Source organism: Bombina bombina, chromosome 1 (assembly GCF_027579735.1).
Source record: "Bombina bombina isolate aBomBom1 chromosome 1, aBomBom1.pri, whole genome shotgun sequence".
NCBI classification, from domain to species: domain Eukaryota; kingdom Metazoa; phylum Chordata; class Amphibia; order Anura; family Bombinatoridae; genus Bombina; species Bombina bombina.
The window spans coordinates 1551352114-1551367179 of record NC_069499.1 but is presented as its reverse complement, the minus strand read 5'-3'; the positions used below and the strand labels follow the sequence as shown (position 1 = coordinate 1551367179).

At 42.9% G+C, this 15066-nt stretch overlaps 1 protein-coding gene across 1 annotated transcript in view; it reads left to right on the top strand.

The window, feature by feature from the left end:
• The window catches only part of RECQL5 (RecQ like helicase 5), a 273753-nt gene that overhangs the window by 108017 nt on the left and 150670 nt on the right, over nucleotides 1-15066 (top strand). The window contains exon 7 of the mRNA XM_053709050.1: nucleotides 7631-7793. Within this exon, the coding sequence (XP_053565025.1) occupies nucleotides 7631-7793 (163 nt within the window). The remainder of the gene's footprint in view (nucleotides 1-7630; nucleotides 7794-15066) is intronic.

Sequence of the window (15066 nt, the reverse complement as noted above, 5' to 3'; positions counted from 1 at the left end):
CAAGTAGATTGGCCAATCTTTAATGTAAGTGCTTCAGATGCCTACCTAGGTATCTCTTCAACACAGAATATCATGGAAACTAAGCAAATGTGATAATAGAGGTAAATTGGAAACTTTTTAAAAATGGTTTGCTCTGAATTACAAAAGAAACTTTTTCAGCTACAGATAGGTGCATTTAAAATTCTTCCTATTCAATCATTCAGGAGGGTTAAAGGGACACTCAATGATTCAGCTAGAACATGTCATTTTAAACAACTTTCCAATTTACTTCCATTAACTAAATGTGCACAGTCTTTTTATATTTTAACTTTTTGAGTCACCAGCTCCTACTGAGCATGTGCAAGAATAAGTGTGTATGCATTTGTGAATGGCTGATAGCTGTCACATGGTATGTGTATGCATTTGTGATTGGCTGATGGCTGTCACATGGTACAGGGGGAGTGGAAAAACACATAACTTTTAAAATTGTCATTGTCTTGTTATCTTGCATTTGTTGATTATGCAAATCTACTGTGTTGACTGGACCTGCATGACCTATTGGTACTTGCAGATGTGGGAAGTAGGATGAATTATCTTATATATATGTGTGTGTGTTCTCCACTGACAAATTGGTCACCTGGGTGGCATTATGAAGTAGCCATTTGTAATATTTTCTAATATTCCATTTATGTTATAGAAAACAACAAAAACAGCTTTAGTACAGCTGTGTGAAATTGTGCAGCACTTTAAAGGGACATCAAACAGTAAGAAACTGCCCCCCCCCCCCAAAAAAAAAGGTGCTCAATAGCCACTCCAAGCCAACTTCAGTCAGATATACATCAATATTTTTAGTTCTCTTACTTTTTATTTTTCTTCATAGTTTGGTAAAAATATATAGTGACAATCCCCTTCCAGCTAGTGCCCGACCATGGGGCTGCACTGGATGTCCCAGAATGAGCTCAGACATGTGCACTGGTCCCTATCATTGTCTGCGCTTGCTTTGTGTGCAAATGTAGTGTACATGCCTGCACTAATAGTAGTGCACTGTACCTGCTGGATGGGTTTAGTCAGTGATGTGCAACAGTAATATGTAGTGTAGTGGTGAGAGTAGGTAGGCTAGCAGCAGGGCGAAGATGCGAATCATTAAGCCATCGTTCTCTAGAGATACACCAGCAGCAGTAGGACGACTGTTGTTGCACATTCAGGAAGTGACTGATTTGTGTTCCCCTGGCAAGTCCTCATTTTCTCCAACATAGGTGTGTCCGGTCCACGGCGTCATCCTTACTTGTGGGATATTCTCTTCCCCAACAGGAAAAGGCAAAGAGCCCAGCAAAGCTGGTCACATGATCCCTCCTAGGCTCCGCCTACCCCAGTCATTCTCTTTGCCGTTGTACAGGCAACATCTCCACGGAGATGGCTTAGAGTTTTTTAGTGTTTAACTGTAGTTTTTATTATTCAATCAAGAGTTTGTTATTTTGAAATAGTGCTGGTATGTACTATTTACTCAGAAACAGAAAAGAGATGAAGATTTCTGTTTGTATGAGGAAAATGATTTTAGCAACCGTCACTAAAATCCATGGCTGTTCCACACAGGACTGTTGAGAGCAATTAACTTCAGTTGGGGGAACAGTGAGCAGTCTCTTGCTGCTTGAGGTATGACACATTCTAACAAGACGATGTAATGCTGGAAGCTGTCATTTTCCCTCTGGGATCCGGTAAGCCATGTTTATTACGATTGTAAATAAGGGCTTCAAAAAGGGCTTATTAAGACTGTAGACTTTTTTTGGGCTAAATCGATTGATTATTAACACATATTTAGCCTTGAGGAATCATTTTATCTGGGTATTTTGATATAATAATATCGGCAGGCACTGTTTTAGACACCTTATTCTTTAGGGGCTTTCCCAAAGCATAGGCAGAGCCTCATTTTCGCGCCGGTGTTGCGCACTTGTTTTTGAGAGGCATGGCATGCAGTCGCATGTGAGAGGAGCTCTGATACTTAGAAAAGACTTTCTGAAGGCGTCATTTGGTATCGTATTCCCCTTGGGGCTTGGTTGGGTCTCAGCAAAGCAGATACCAGGGACTGTAAGGGGTTAAAGTTCAAAACGGCTCCGGTTCCGTTATTTTAAGGGTTAAAGCTTCCAAATTTGGTGTGCAATACTTTTAAGGCTTTAAGACACTGTGGTGAAAATTTGGTGAATTTTGAACAATTCCTTCATGTTTTTTCGCATTTGCAGTAATAAAGTGTGTTCAGTTTAAAATTTAAAGTGACAGTAACGGTTTTATTTTAAAACGTTTTTTGTACTTGTTATCAAGTTTATGCCTGTTTAACATGTCTGAACTACCAGATAGACTGTGTTCTGAATGTGGGGAAGCCAGAATTCCTATTCATTTAAATAAATGTGATTTATGTGACAATGACAATGATGCCCAAGATGATTCCTCAAGTGAGGGGAGTAAGCATGGTACTGCATCATTCCCTCCTTCGTCTACACGAGTCTTGCCCACTCAGGAGGCCCCTAGTACATCTAGCGCGCCAATACTCCTTACTATGCAACAATTAACGGCTGTAATGGATAATTCTGTCAAAAACATTTTAGCCAAAATGAACACTTATCAGCGTAAGCGCGACTGCTCTGTTTTAGATACTGAAGAGCATGACGACGCTGATATTAATATTTCTGAAGGGCCCCTAACTCAGTCTGATGGGGCCAGGGAGGTTTTGTCTGAGGGAGAAATTACTGATTCAGGGAACATTTCTCAACAAGCTGAACCTGATGTGATTGCATTTAAATTTAAGTTGGAACATCTCCGCATTCTGCTTAAGGAGGTATTATCCACTCTGGATGATTGTGACAAGTTGGTCATCCCAGAGAAACTATGTAAAATGGACAAGTTCCTAGAGGTGCCGGGGCTCCCAGAAGCTTTTCCTATACCCAAGCGGGTGGCGGACATTGTTAATAAAGAATGGGAAAGGCCCGGTATTCCTTTCGTCCCTCCCCCCATATTTAAAAAATTGTTTCCTATGGTCGACCCCAGAAAGGACTTATGGCAGACAGTCCCCAAGGTCGAGGGAGCGGTTTCCACTTTAAACAAACGCACCACTATACCCATAGAGGATAGTTGTGCTTTCAAAGATCCTATGGATAAAAAATTAGAAGGTTTGCTTAAAAAGATGTTTGTTCAGCAGGGTTACCTTCTACAACCAATTTCATGCATTGTCCCTGTCGCTACAGCCGCATGTTTCTGGTTCGATGAGCTGATAAAGGCGGTCGACAGTGATTCTCCTCCTTATGAGGAGATTATGGACAGAATCAATGCTCTCAAATTGGCTAATTCTTTCACCCTAGACGCCACTTTGCAATTGGCTAGGTTAGCGGCTAAGAATTCTGGGTTTGCTATTGTGGCGCGCAGAGCGCTTTGGTTGAAATCTTGGTCGGCTGATGCGTCTTCCAAGAACAAGTTACTTAACATTCCTTTCAAGGGGAAAACGCTGTTTGGCCCTGACTTGAAAGAGATTATCTCGGATATCACTGGGGGTAAGGGCCACGCCCTTCCTCAGGATCGGCCTTTCAAGGCAAAAAATAAACCTAATTTTCGTCCCTTTCGTAGAAACGGACCAGCCCAAAGTGCTACGTCCTCTAAGCAAGAGGGTAACACTTCTCAAGCCAAGCCAGCTTGGAGACCAATGCAAGGCTGGAACAAGGGAAAGCAGGCCAAGAAACCTGCCACTGCTACCAAGACAGCATGAAATGTTGGCCCCCGATCCGGGACCGGATCTGGTGGGGGGCAGACTCTCTCTCTTCGCTCAGGCTTGGGCAAGAGATGTTCTGGATCCTTGGGCGCTAGAAATAGTCTCCCAAGGTTATCTTCTGGAATTCAAGGGACTTCCCCCAAGGGGGAGGTTCCACAGGTCTCAGTTGTCTTCAGACCACATAAAAAGACAGGCATTCTTACATTGTGTAGAAGACCTGTTAAAAATGGGAGTGATTCATCCCGTTCCATTAAGAGAACAAGGGATGGGGTTCTACTCCAATCTGTTTATAGTTCCCAAAAAAGAGGGAACGTTCAGACCAATCTTAGATCTCAAGATCTTAAACAAGTTTCTCAAGGTTCCATCGTTCAAGATGGACACCATTCGAACTATGCTTCCTTCCATCCAGGAAGGTCAATTCATGACCACGGTGGATTTAAAGGATGCGTATCTACATATTCCTATCCACAAGGAACATCATCGGTTCCTGAGGTTCGCATTCCTGGACAAACATTACCAGTTCGTGGCGCTTCCTTTCGGATTAGCCACTGCTCCAAGGATTTTCACAAAGGTACTAGGGTCCCTTCTAGCTGTGCTAAGACCAAGGGGCATTGCAGTAGTACCTTACTTGGACGACATTCTGATTCAAGCGTCGTCCCTTCCTCAAGCAAAGGCTCACACGGACATTGTCCTGGCCTTTCTCAGATCTCACGGATGGAAAGTGAACGTGGAAAAGAGTTCTCTATCTCCGTCAACAAGGGTTCCCTTCTTGGGAACAATAATAGACTCCTTAGAAATGAGGATTTTTCTGACAGAGGCCAGAAAAACAAAACTTCTAGACTCTTGTCGGATACTTCATTCCGTTCCTCTTCCTTCCATAGCTCAGTGCATGGAAGTGATCGGGTTGATGGTAGCGGCAATGGACATAGTTCCTTTTGCACGCATTCATCTAAGACCATTACAACTGTGCATGCTCAGTCAGTGGAATGGGGACTATACAGACTTGTCTCCGAAGATACAAGTAAATCAGAGGACCAGAGACTCACTCCGTTGGTGGCTGTCCCTGGACAACCTGTCACGAGGGATGACATTCCGCAGACCAGAGTGGGTCATTGTCACGACCGACGCCAGTCTGATGGGCTGGGGCGCGGTCTGGGGATCCCTGAAAGCTCAGGGTCTTTGGTCTCGGGAAGAATCTCTTCTACCGATAAATATTCTGGAACTGAGAGCGATATTCAATGCTCTCAAGGCTTGGCCTCAGCTAGCGAGGGCCAAGTTCATACGGTTTCAATCAGACAACATGACAACTGTTGAGTACATCAACCATCAGGGGGGAACAAGGAGTTCCCTGGCGATGGAAGAAGTGACCAAAATCATTCTATGGGCGGAGTCTCACTCCTGCCACCTGTCTGCTATCCACATCCCAGGAGTGGAAAATTGGGAAGCGGATTTTCTGAGTCGTCAGACATTGCATCCGGGGGAGTGGGAACTCCATCCGGAAATCTTTGCCCAAGTCACTCAGCTGTGGGGCATTCCAGACATGGATCTGATGGCCTCTCGTCAGAACTTCAAAGTTCCTTGCTACGGGTCCAGATCCAGGGATCCCAAGGCGGCTCTAGTGGATGCACTAGTAGCACCTTGGACCTTCAAACTAGCTTATGTGTTCCCGCCGTTTCCTCTCATCCCCAGGCTGGTAGCCAGGATCAATCAGGAGAGGGCGTCGGTGATCTTGATAGCTCCTGCGTGGCCACGCAGGACTTGGTACGCAGATCTGGTGAATATGTCATCGGCTCCTCCTTGGAAGCTACCTTTGAGACGAGACCTTCTTGTTCAGGGTCCGTTCGAACATCCGAATCTGGTTTCACTCCAGCTGACTGCTTGGAGATTGTACGCTTGATCTTATCGAAGCGAGGATTCTCAGATTCTGTTATCGATACTCTTGTTCAGGCCAGAAAGCCTGTAACTAGAAAGATTTACCACAAAATTTGGAAAAAATATATCTGTTGGTGTGAATCTAAAGGATTCCCTTGGGACAAGGTTAAGATTCCTAGGATTCTATCCTTCCTTCAAGAAGGATTGGAAAAAGGATTATCTGCAAGTTCCCTGAAGGGACAGATTTCTGCCTTGTCTGTGTTACTTCACAAAAAGCTGGCCGCTGTGCCAGATGTTCAAGCCTTTGTTCAGGCTCTGGTTAGAATTAAGCCTGTTTACAAACCTTTGACTCCTCCTTGGAGTCTCAATTTAGTTCTTTCAGTTCTTCAGGGGGTTCCGTTTGAACCCTTGCATTCCGTTGATATTAAGTTATTATCTTGGAAAGTTTTGTTTTTAGTTGCAATTTCTTCTGCTAGAAGAGTTTCAGAATTATCTGCTCTGCAGTGTTCTCCTCCTTATCTGGTGTTCCATGCAGATAAGGTGGTTTTACGTACTAAACCTGGTTTTCTTCCAAAAGTTGTTTCTAACAAAAACATTAACCAGGAGATTATCGTACCTTCTCTGTGTCCGAAACCAGTTTCAAAGAAGGAACGTTTGTTGCACAATTTGGATGTTGTTCGCGCTCTAAAATTCTATTTAGATGCTACAAAGGATTTTAGACAAACATCTTCCTTGTTTGTTGTTTATTCCGGTAAAAGGAGAGGTCAAAAAGCAACTTCTACCTCTCTCTCTTTTTGGATTAAAAGCATCATCAGATTGGCTTACGAGATTGCCGGACGGCAGCCTCCCGAAAGAATCACAGCTCATTCCACTAGGGCTGTGGCTTCCACATGGGCCTTCAAGAACGAGGCTTCTGTTGATCAGATATGTAGGGCAGCGACTTGGTCTTCACTGCACACTTTTACCAAATTTTACAAGTTTGATACTTTTGCTTCTTCTGAGGCTATTTTTGGGAGAAAGGTTTTGCAAGCCGTGGTGCCTTCCATTTAGGTGACCTGATTTGCTCCCTCCCTTCATCCGTGTCCTAAAGCTTTGGTATTGGTTCCCACAAGTAAGGATGACGCCGTGGACCGGACACACCTATGTTGGAGAAAACAGAATTTATGTTTACCTGATAAATTACTTTCTCCAACGGTGTGTCCGGTCCACAGCCCGCCCTGGTTTTTTTAATCAGGTCTGATAATTTATTTTCTTTAACTACAGTCACCACGGTACCATATGGTTTCTCCTATGCAAATATTCCTCCTTAACGTCGGTCGAATGACTGGGGTAGGCGGAGCCTAGGAGGGATCATGTGACCAGCTTTGCTGGGCTCTTTGCCTTTTCCTGTTGGGGAAGAGAATATCCCACAAGTAAGGATGACGCCGTGGACCGGACACACCGTTGGAGAAAGTAATTTATCAGGTAAACATAAATTCTGTTTTTACAGGTTTTTAGCGCTACAGGTGTATGAGCTGTAACGATGCACCAACAATGCGGACATAACGGCCCTGTTTCTTCGTAGAATCTCATCACATGATGCTCAAAGTAACTTAGGTTTCAATATGTTGGCACCCTACAAACACCTATGTCTCAATACGGTGGTGCCTTTCTAACACTTATGTCTCAATATGGTAGTGTCCTATAAACACCTAGGTTTTTCAATATGGTGGTGCCCTACAAACACCTCTGTTTTCAATATGGTGGATCCCTACAAACACCTCTGTTTTCAATATGGTAATGCCCTACGAACACCTAGGTTTAAATATAGTAGTGTCCTACAAGCACCTACGTTTAAATATGGTGGCACCCTACGAACAATGCAGGTGGTGGCTTTCTTAGTTTTCAAACTTCTGAAATAAAGTATATAAAAAAAAACATAATAAAAATAAGTGCCACAAATGTATTCTATTACTCTGTAGTTATTTTATATTGTTCCTTATCATTATTACACTTTGTTTATGTATACTGATTTATTTGTGCCAGGTTTGTGGCTCATTGGAATATTGCCAAGTCAATGGCCGGCTATTACCAGGAATCGGGAAGAGCAGGTCGTGACGGCAAGCAATCCTTCTGCAGAATGTACTATTCCAGGACAGATCGTGATCAAGTCAGCTTTCTGATCAAGAAAGAAATAACAGAATCCCAGGTAAGAGGGGAGGGACACGCTGCACCATTTGCTGTGTGATATTCCTTCTGGGGGTGTAGTCCTGGGGTAAAGCTACAGATGCTCTTCATACCACGAGCGATGGGAACATCCTTGGTTTTAATGTTTTATTTATTATACACCACATGGTAAAAGCAAGTCTTTTTTCTGCCTGTGCGTTTCTTTCTTTTCTTTCATTAGTTCTTACATTCATTTTGTAAGTACAGCACTTCAGGGCATATCAAACCAATTAAGCTTTGTTTTCTAAAATGTTCTTAGCAATTTTGCTTAGTTCTCTTGGTATCGTTTATTAAAGAGTTATCCTAGGTGAGCTCAGGAGCGTGCAGGTGACTTAAGCCATCAGGCAGCAGTGTTTGCTAAATTGTTTATAGCAATGTTATACATAGATTGTTAAAGACACATACACACTCCTGAACTTTTATCAGCCTACCTAGATTTACTCTTAAAGGGACATAATACTCATATGCTAAATCACTTGAAAGTGATGCAACATAACTGTAAAAAGCTGACAGGAAAATATCACCTGAGCATCTCTATGTAAAAAAGGGAAGATATTTTATCTCAAACTTTCTTTAAAGGGACAGTCAACGCCAGAATGTGTGTTGTTTAAAAAAATAGATAATCCCTTTATTACCCATTCTCCAGTTTTGCATAACCAACACGGTTATAATAATACACGTTTTACCTCTGTGATTACCTTGTATCAAAGCCTCTGCAGACTGCCCCTTTATTTCAGTTCTTTTAACAGACTTTGACATTTTAGCCAATCAGTGCTCACTCCTCAGTAAATTCACATGCGTAAGTTCAATATTATCTATATGAAACACATGAACTAACGCCCTCTAGTGGTCAAAATGCATTCAGATTATAGGCGGCCTTCAAGGTCTAAGAAATTAGCATATGAACCTACTAGGCTTAGCTTTCAACTAAGAATACAAAGAGAACAAAGGAAAATTGGTGATAAAAGTAAATTGGAAAGTTGTTTAAAATGTTCCTATTTAAATCATGAAAGGTTTTTTTGGACTTGACTGTCCCTTTAACCCCTTAGTGACCAGACCATTTTTCAATTTTCTTACCGTTAGGGACCAGGGCTATTTTTACATTTCTGCTGTGTTTGTGTTTAGCTGTAATTTTCCTCTTACTCATTTACTGTACCCACACATATTTTATACAGTTTTTCTCGCCATTAAATGGACTTTATAAAGATACCATTATTTTCATCATATCATATAATTTACTATGAAAAAATATTAAATATGATGAAAAAATTAAAAAAAAAAACACTTTTTCTAACTTTGAACCCCAAAATCTCCACAACCACCAAAAAACTCCCATGGTAAATAGTTTCTAAATTTTGTCTTGAGTTTACAAATACCCAATGTTTACATGTTCTTTGCTTTTTTTGCAAGTTATAGGGCAATAAGTACAAGTAGTACTTTGCTATTTCCAAACCATTATTTTTTTCAAAATTAGCGATAGTTACATTGTAACACTGATGTCTGTCAGGAATCCCTGAATAACCCTTCACATGTATATATTTTTTTTAGTAAACAGCCCAAAGTATTGGCTAGGCCCATTTTAGTATATTTCATACCACCATTTCACCGCAAATAATGTAAATGCTTCTCTGGGATCCCCTTTGTTCAAAAATAGTAGACATATGTGGCTTTGGCGTTGATTTCTCCAACATAGGTGTGTCCGGTCCACGGCGTCATCCTTACTTGTGGGATATTCTCTTCCCCAACAGGAAATGGCAAAGAGCCCAGCAAAGCTGGTCACATGATCCCTCCTAGGCTCCGCCTTCCCCAGTCATTCTCTTTGCCGTTGTACAGGCAACATCTCCACGGAGATGGCTTAGAGTTTTTTAGTGTTTAACTGTAGTTTTTATTATTCAATCAAGAGTTTGTTATTTTAAAATAGTGCTGGTATGTACTATTTACTCTGAAACAGAAAAGAGATGAAGATTTCTGTTTGTAAGAGGAAAATGATTTTAGCAACCGTTACTAAAATTGATGGCTGTTCCACACAGGACTGTTGAGAGGAATTAACTTCAGTTGGGGGAACAGTGAGCAGACTTTTGCTGCTTGAGGTATGACACATTCTAACAAGACGATGTAATGCTGGAAGCTGTCATTTTCCCTATGGGATCCGGTAAGCCATTTTATTACAGACAGTAAATAAGGGCTTCACAAGGGCTTTTTAAGACTGTAGACATTTTCTGGGCTAAATCGATTTATATATAAACATATTTTATACTCCATAGCCTTGAGGAATTATTTTAATCTTGGGAATTTTGTAAAATAACCGGCAGGCACTGTATTGGACACCTTATTCTCTAGGGGCTTTCCCTAATCATAGGCAGAGTCTCATTTTCGCGCCTGTATTGCGCACTTGTTTTTGAGAAGCATGACATGCAGATGCATGTGTGAGGAGCTCTGATACATAGAAAAGACTTTCTGAAGGCGTCATTTGGTATCGTATTCCCCTTTGGGCTTGGTTGGGTCTCAGCAAAGCAGATACCAGGGACTGTAAAGGGGTTAAATATAAAAACGGCTCCGGTTCCGTTATTTTAAGGGTTAAAGCTTCCAAATTTGGTGTGCAATACTTTTAAGGCTTTAAGACACTGTGGTTAAATTTTGGTGAATTTTGAACAATTCCTTCATACTTTTTCGCAATTGCAGTAATAAAGTGTGTTCAGTTTAAAATTTAAAGTGACAGTAACGGTTTTATTTTAAAACGTTTTTTGTACTTTGTTATCAAGTTGATGCCTGTTTAACATGTCTGAACTGCCAGATAGACTGTGTTCTGAATGTGGGGAAGCCAAGGTCCCTTCTCATTTAAATAGATGTGATTTATGTGACACAAAATTTAGAGAAAATGATGCCCAAGATGATTCCTCAAGTGAGGGGAGTAAGCATGGTACTGCATCATCCCCTCCTTCGTCTACACCAGTCTTGCCCACACAAGAGGCCCCTAGTACATCTAGCGCGCCAATACTCCTTACTATGCAACAATTAACGGCTGTAATGGATAATTCTATCAAAAACATTTTAGCCAAAATGCCCACTTATCAGCGAAAGCGCGACTGCTCTGTTTTAGAAAATACTGAAGAGCATGAGGACGCTGATGATATTGTTTCTGAAGGGCCCCTACACCAGTCTGAGGGGGCCAGGGAGGTTTTGTCTGAGGGAGAAATTTCAGATTCAGGGAAAATTTCTCAACAAGCTGAACCTGATGTGATTACATTTAAATTTAAGTTGGAACATCTCCGCGCTCTGCTTAAGGAGGTGTTATCCACTCTGGATGATTGTGAGAATTTGGTCATCCCAGAGAAACTATGTAAAATGGACAAGTTCCTAGAGGTCCTGGGGCCCCCCGAAGCTTTTCCTATACCCAAGCGGGTGGCGGACATTGTAAATAAAGAATGGGAAAGGCCCGGTATACCTTTCGTCCCTCCCCCCATATTTAAAAAATTGTTTCCTATGGTCGACCCCAGAAAGGACTTATGGCAGACAGTCCCCAAGGTCGAGGGGGCGGTTTCTACTCTAAACAAACGCACCACTATACCCATAGAAGATAGTTGTGCTTTCAAAGATCCTATGGATAAAAAATTAGAAGGTTTGCTTAAAAAGATGTTTGTTCAGCAAGGTTACCTTCTACAACCAATTTCATGCATTGTCCCTGTCACTACAGCCGCGTGTTTCTGGTTCGATGAGCTAGAAAAGGCGATCACTAGTAATTCTCCTTCTTATGAGGAGATTATGGACAGAATCCGTGCTCTCAAATTGGCTAATTCTTTCACCCTAGACGCCACTTTGCAATTGGCTAGGTTAGCGGCGAAAAATTCTGGGTTTGCTATTGTGGCGCGCAGAGCGCTTTGGTTAAAATCTTGGTCAGCGGATGCGTCTTCCAAGAACAAATTGCTTAACATTCCTTTCAAGGGGAAAACGCTGTTTGGCCCTGACTTGAAAGAGATTATCTCTGATATCACTGGGGGCAAGGGCCACGCCCTTCCTCAGGATAGGTCTTTCAAGGCCAAAAATAAACCTAATTTTCGTCCCTTTCGTAGAAACGGACCAGCCCCAAGTGCTACGTCCTCTAAGCAAGAGGGTAATACTTCTCAAGCCAAGCCAGCCTGGAGACCAATGCAAGGCTGGAACAAGGGAAAGCAGGCCAAGAAACCTGCCACTGCTACCAAGACAGCATGAGATGTTGGCCCCCGATCCGGGACCGGATCTGGTGGGGGGCAGACTCTCTCTCTTCGCTCAGGCTTGGGCAAGAGATGTTCTGGATCCCTGGGCGCTAGAAATAGTCTCCCAAGGTTATCTTCTGGAATTCAAAGGGCTTCCCCCAAGGGGGAGGTTCCACAGGTCTCAATTGTCTTCAGACCACATAAAAAAACAGGCATTCTTACATTGTGTAGAAGACCTGTTAAAAATGGGAGTGATTCATCCTGTTCCATTAGGAGAACAAGGGATGGGGTTCTACTCCAATCTGTTCGTAGTTCCCAAAAAAGAGGGAACGTTCAGACCAATCTTAGATCTCAAGATCCTAAACAAGTTTCTCAAGGTTCCATCGTTCAAAATGGAAACCATTCGAACAATTCTTCCTTCCATCCAGGAAGGTCAATTCATGACCACGGTGGATTTAAAGGATGCGTATCTACATATTCCTATCCACAAGGAACATCATCGGTTCCTAAGGTTCGCATTCCTGGACAAGCATTACCAGTTCGTGGCACTTCCGTTCGGATTAGCCACTGCTCCAAGGATTTTCACAAAGGTACTAGGGTCCCTTCTAGCGGTGCTAAGACCAAGGGGCATTGCAGTAGTACCTTACTTGGACGACATTCTGATTCAAGCGTCGTCCCTTCCTCTAGCAAAGGCTCACACGGACATTGTCCTGGCCTTTCTCAGATCTCACGGATGGAAAGTGAACGTAGAAAAGAGTTCTCTATCTCCGTCAACGAGGGTTCCCTTCTTGGGAACAATAATAGACTCTTTAGAAATTAGGATTTTTCTGACAGAGGCCAGAAAAACGAAACTTCTAAACTCTTGTCAAATACTTCATTCCGTTCCTCTTCCTTCCATAGCGCAGTGCATGGAAGTAATAGGTTTGATGGTAGCGGCAATGGACATAGTTCCTTTTGCGCGCATTCATCTAAGACCATTACAACTGTGCATGCTCAGTCAGTGGAATGGGGACTATACAGACTTGTCTCCGACGATACAAGTAAATCAGAGGACCAGAGATTCACTCCGTTGGTGGCTGTCCCTGGACAACCTGTCACAGGGGATGAGCTTCCGCAGACCAGAGTGGGTCATTGTCACGACCGACGCCAGTCTGATGGGCTGGGGCGCGGTCTGGGGACCCCTGAAAGCTCAGGGTCTTTGGTCTCGGGAAGAATCTCTTCTACCGATAAATATTCTGGAACTGAGAGCGATACTCAATGCTCTCAAGGCTTGGCCTCAGCTAGCAAAGGCCAAGTTCATACGGTTTCAATCAGACAACATGACGACTGTTGCGTACATCAACCATCAGGGGGGAACAAGGAGTTCCCTGGCGATGGAAGAAGTGACCAAAATCATTCAATGGGCGGAGGCTCACTCCTGCCACTTGTCTGCAATCCACATCCCAGGAGTGGAAAATTGGGAAGCGGATTTTCTGAGTCGTCAGACATTACATCCGGGGGAGTGGGAACTCCATCCGGAAATCTTTGCCCAAATTACTCAACTGTGGGGCATTCCAGACATGGATCTGATGGCCTCTCGTCAGAACTTCAAGGTTCCTTGCTACGGGTCCAGATCCAGGGATCCCAAGGCGACTCTAGTAGATGCACTAGTAGCACCTTGGACCTTCAAACTAGCTTATGTATTCCCGCCGTTTCCTCTCATCCCCAGGCTGGTAGCCAGGATCAATCAGGAGAGGGCATCGGTGATCTTGATAGCTCCTGCGTGGCCACGCAGGACTTGGTATGCAGACCTGGTGAATATGTCATCGGCTCCACCATGGAAGCTACCTTTGAGACGAGACCTTCTTGTTCAAGGTCCGTTCGAACATCCGAATCTGGTCTCACTCCAACTGACTGCTTGGAGATTGAACGCTTGATCTTATCAAAGCGAGGGTTCTCAGATTCTGTTATTGATACTCTTGTTCAGGCCAGAAAGCCTGTAACTAGAAAAATTTACCACAAAATAGGGAAAAAATATATCTGTTGGTGTGAATCTAAAGGATTCCCTTGGGACAAGGTAAAAATTCCTAAGATTCTATCCTTTCTTCAAGAAGGATTGGAGAAAGGATTATCTGCAAGTTCCTTGAAGGGACAGATTTCTGCCTTGTCTGTGTTACTTCACAAAAAGCTGGCAGCTGTGCCAGATGTTCAAGCCTTTGTTCAGGCTCTGGTTAGAATCAAGCCTGTTTACAAACCTTTGACTCCTCCTTGGAGTCTCAATTTAGTTCTTTCAGTTCTTCAGGGGGTTCCGTTTGAACCCTTACATTCCGTTGATATTAAGTTATTATCTTGGAAAGTTTTGTTTTTGGTTGCAATTTCTTCTGCTAGAAGAGTTTCAGAATTATCTGCTCTGCAGTGTTCTCCTCCTTATCTGGTGTTCCATGCAGATAAGGTGGTTTTACGTACTAAACATTAACCAGGAGATAGTCGTGCCTTCTTTGTGTCCGAATCCAGTTTCAAAGAAGGAACGTTTGTTGCACAATTTGGATGTTGTTCGCGCTCTAAAATTCTATTTAGATGCTACAAAGGATTTTAGACAAACATCTTCCTTGTTTGTTGTTTATTCTGGTAAAAGGAGAGGTCAAAAAGCAACTTCTACCTCTCTCTCTTTTTGGATTAAAAGCATCATCAGATTGGCTTATGAGACTGCCGGACGGCAGCCTCCTGAAAGAATCACAGCTCATTCCACTAGGGCTGTGGCTTCCACATGGGCCTTCAAGAACGAGGCTTCTGTTGATCAGATATGTAAGGCAGCGACTTGGTCTTCACTGCACACTTTTACCAAATTTTACAAGTTTGATACTTTTGCTTCTTCTGAGGCTATTTTTGGGAGAAAGGTTTTGCAAGCCGTGGTGCCTTCCATTTAGGTGACCTGATTTGCTCCCTCCCTTCATCCGTGTCCTAAAGCTTTGGTATTGGTTCCCACAAGTAAGGATGACGCCGTGGACCGGACACACCTATGTTGGAGAAAACAGAATTTATGTTTACCTGATAAATTACTTTCTCCAACGGTGTGTCCGGTCC